The sequence below is a fragment of the Mandrillus leucophaeus genome, unplaced genomic scaffold (genome assembly GCF_000951045.1).
Source record: "Mandrillus leucophaeus isolate KB7577 unplaced genomic scaffold, Mleu.le_1.0 Scaffold160, whole genome shotgun sequence".
NCBI lineage: Eukaryota > Metazoa > Chordata > Mammalia > Primates > Cercopithecidae > Mandrillus > Mandrillus leucophaeus.
The window spans coordinates 1,369,687-1,372,720 of NW_012101588.1; the positions used below are offsets into that span (position 1 = coordinate 1,369,687).

The following is a 3,034-nucleotide window of genomic DNA, read 5'->3' on the forward strand; positions in this document are numbered from 1 at the left end:
GCCGTTCCTCGGCAACCCAGCCTGCGTAGACTGTCCCGCGGCGCGGACTGACCGGGCTGTGCTTTCGCGTCTTCAGCACCAGCAGGCAGTTGGCGCCGGCTTTGGGGTATCTGGGCTCCAGGCAGAAACACAGCCTCCCCGACCTGCCCTACGACTACGGCGCCCTGGAGCCTCACATCAACGCGCAGATCATGCAGCTGCACCACAGCAAGCACCACGCGGCCTACGTGAACAACCTGAACGTCACCGAGGAGAAGTACCAGGAGGCGCTGGCCAAGGGTAGGTTCCAGGCTGAGCGGCGGGAGGCAGTCCCCGGCAGAGGCGACCCCAGGGGAGCCGGGCCCCACACGAATGGGCCTCTCCGTGGGGGAGAACCCGCTTCGCGTTTGTACCGGTTCCGAGTTTTCCAGGCACAGTAGTCTCTCTTAAACACATGGTCTACCTCGTTGTAGAAGGAGTGCCTCGATGGATTTGAACACACTTCTGTCATCTCAGGGAACTTGGGGTCCTGCGAAGGAGTTTATCTTAGTGTTGTAAGCCACATTCTGTTACCCATATTGCCAGCACTAGTGAATTGTAGGGCCTGAAAAGAAAGCTCTACTGTGTCACTCGTTTTTTTTGCAAACTAAAATTGTTCTTGTTGTATAATGTGTTTTGGCGAAATGTTTGGTCTCTCAGGTAGGTGTGCCAGCCGTTTGCAGGAGGGCTGAGAGCGCCTGTCCACTGGCGGCCCAGACATCATCAGGTCCGCAAGTGTCTGTGAGTGTCCCTGAGTGTCAGGGTCACCTCCTGATAGAAGTGGGAGTGGCGCCTTGCTGCCAGGTCACACTGAAGGTGGGAGACACGAGGACACTACTCCGTGCTAGGAACCGTGGTCCTGGTCATCTTCCTGAGAGCAAACAGGGTCGGGAGTCCAGCCTAGGACTTGGAGACTCCCTGCGTCCCCAGCAACCCTGCAGGGGAAACTTCACTGAGCCCACTTGTTGACTTCAGGTGGGAGAAGAGGAGGCACACCACTGTGGTGTGCGTTACCAGAAAAGCAGTAACCTAACTGGTAAAGCAGTAACCTAACTGGTAAAGCAGTAACCTAACTGTGGAACAGTTCAGGATCTTTAGACTGGATACTTTTCTTGGTTTCAGTTAGGGGTCAAAGTTCACAAGGAAAATAGCTCCTCAGTGGGAAACTGAAATAGGCTTGTTTTTATTTACTATTTACTCATATTTGTAATGCAATTAAAAAATATGGCGTTAACTTTTTTTTTTCCCCTCAAGAGCTTGGTTGGTAAAACCAGGGGTATGTGGACTTTTTGAGTCTGCGCCGTTTGGGGGTGTGTATGGGAATGTTATGTTTTAACGTTTTTTTACAAAATAGTATTGTCCTTTTAATCTATTCGTTAGTGGTGTGCGCAAGGAAGATAATCAATAGTCATGTTTTCGGACTCTGTATTGCTTGGTAAGCTAGGTAGTGCAAAGTGTTTACTTTTCCTTAAATGTTTTGAATTTCGGGGTTATGAAATTTGTTGAGTAATGTTTTACACAGTGACATCTTGTTGACTGGAGGCATCTAGTGGAAAAATGCGGTATTTCAGCCTGCTTGTGTTTGAAGTAAATGACTAAACTAAAAGAGGAGGAAGTTACCACATTCTGGAAGATTTGCTTGAGACAGATGAACCTTGAATTACGGGAAAAGGCCCCGTGATTTAGGAAATAACAAATTTGGGAAACATGTAATGGGGAGAGACTGGGGAATACCCCAGTTGTGAAAGTAATTCCTGTAAGGCAACATCTGACACCCGGAAAGCTTTCTCTTTGGTATTTTAAAAACAACTTACTTTCAGTCCTTTACTTCTGGAATCAGAGCTTTACTTATGTAATACAACCCACTGGAAAAAAGCTTTATATTTTACTATATTGTTTATAAGTGAGTATCTGCAGAGCTTTCTTTTACTTAAACATTTTTAAAATTATTAAAAAGTTAGATTTTCATGTTTGAAATCTTGGGGAAAAAAGGTAAAACAATGTCATAATCTCATCACATGTAACTGATTAATGAATATTTTTCAACCAAAAGCATTTGACTTTTATTATTATTTGAGGCAAAAACTAAACTGAAGCCAAATAAAATGTTGAATTTCAGAGAAGTGTTCTTAAAAGCAGATATGAAGCCCTCAATTTTTATTAATTTTAAAATGAGTAAGCAAACTGTAAGATGTTAAGATTATTAAATTATCTCTCATTAAGCATGTATCTTTCCCATTTGAAAAATTGAGTTACTATTGATTTATTAAAAAATAATAGAAAACTTACATTTATTTTTAGGATGACTCTCAATCAAATTTAATAAGGGAAACACAGTTCTATAAGAAAATTATTTGTAAACCTAGCAAAGGAAAAAAAAAGTTGGTGTCTTTAAATAACCCTTCGAGATTAGCCGTGTATTCAGATATCACTTAGTCCTCTCCTCCTTTCTGAATTGCTGAACAACTGGAGCTTGTTTCAGAAAGCAGCATTGCCTATGTATGTTCCTTTTTTAAAAAATGTTTTTTTAAAATTTTATCTAAAAAATAGATGGGGTCACACTATGTTGCCCAGGCTGTTCTTGAATTCCTGGGCTCCGCCATCCACCCGCCTCAGCCTTCCGCAGTGCTGGGATTACAGGCGTGAGCCACCGTGCCTGGCTAGACATATGTTTTTTTTGTTTGTTTGTCTGTTTGTTTTGATAACGGAATCTGGATCTGTCCCCCAGGTTGGAGTGCAGTGATGTGATCTTGGCTTACTACAACCTCCGCCTCCTGGATTCAGGCAATTCTTCTGCCTCAGCCTCCTGAGTAGCTGGGATTACAGGTGCACACCACCACGCCTGGCTACTTTTTGTGATTTTTTAAGTAGAGATGGGGTTTTTCCATGTTGGCCAAGCTGGTTTGGAACTCCTGACCTCAAGTGATCCACCCACCTTGGCCTCCCAAAGTGCTGGGATTACAGGTGTGAGCCACCTCACCTGGCCTTGTATGTACCTTTTTTTCTTTTTCTTTTT

At 43.8% G+C, this 3,034-nt stretch overlaps 1 protein-coding gene across 1 annotated transcript in view; it reads left to right on the forward strand.

Moving 5' to 3' along the window:
* The first annotated feature begins 54 nt into the window (after positions 1–54).
* Positions 55–3,034, forward strand: part of SOD2 (superoxide dismutase 2, mitochondrial) — an 18,563-nt gene continuing 15,583 nt past the window's right edge. The window contains exon 1 of the mRNA XM_011975929.1: positions 55–279. Within this exon, the coding sequence (XP_011831319.1) occupies positions 192–279 (88 nt within the window). The 5' untranslated portion in view covers positions 55–191. The remainder of the gene's footprint in view (positions 280–3,034) is intronic.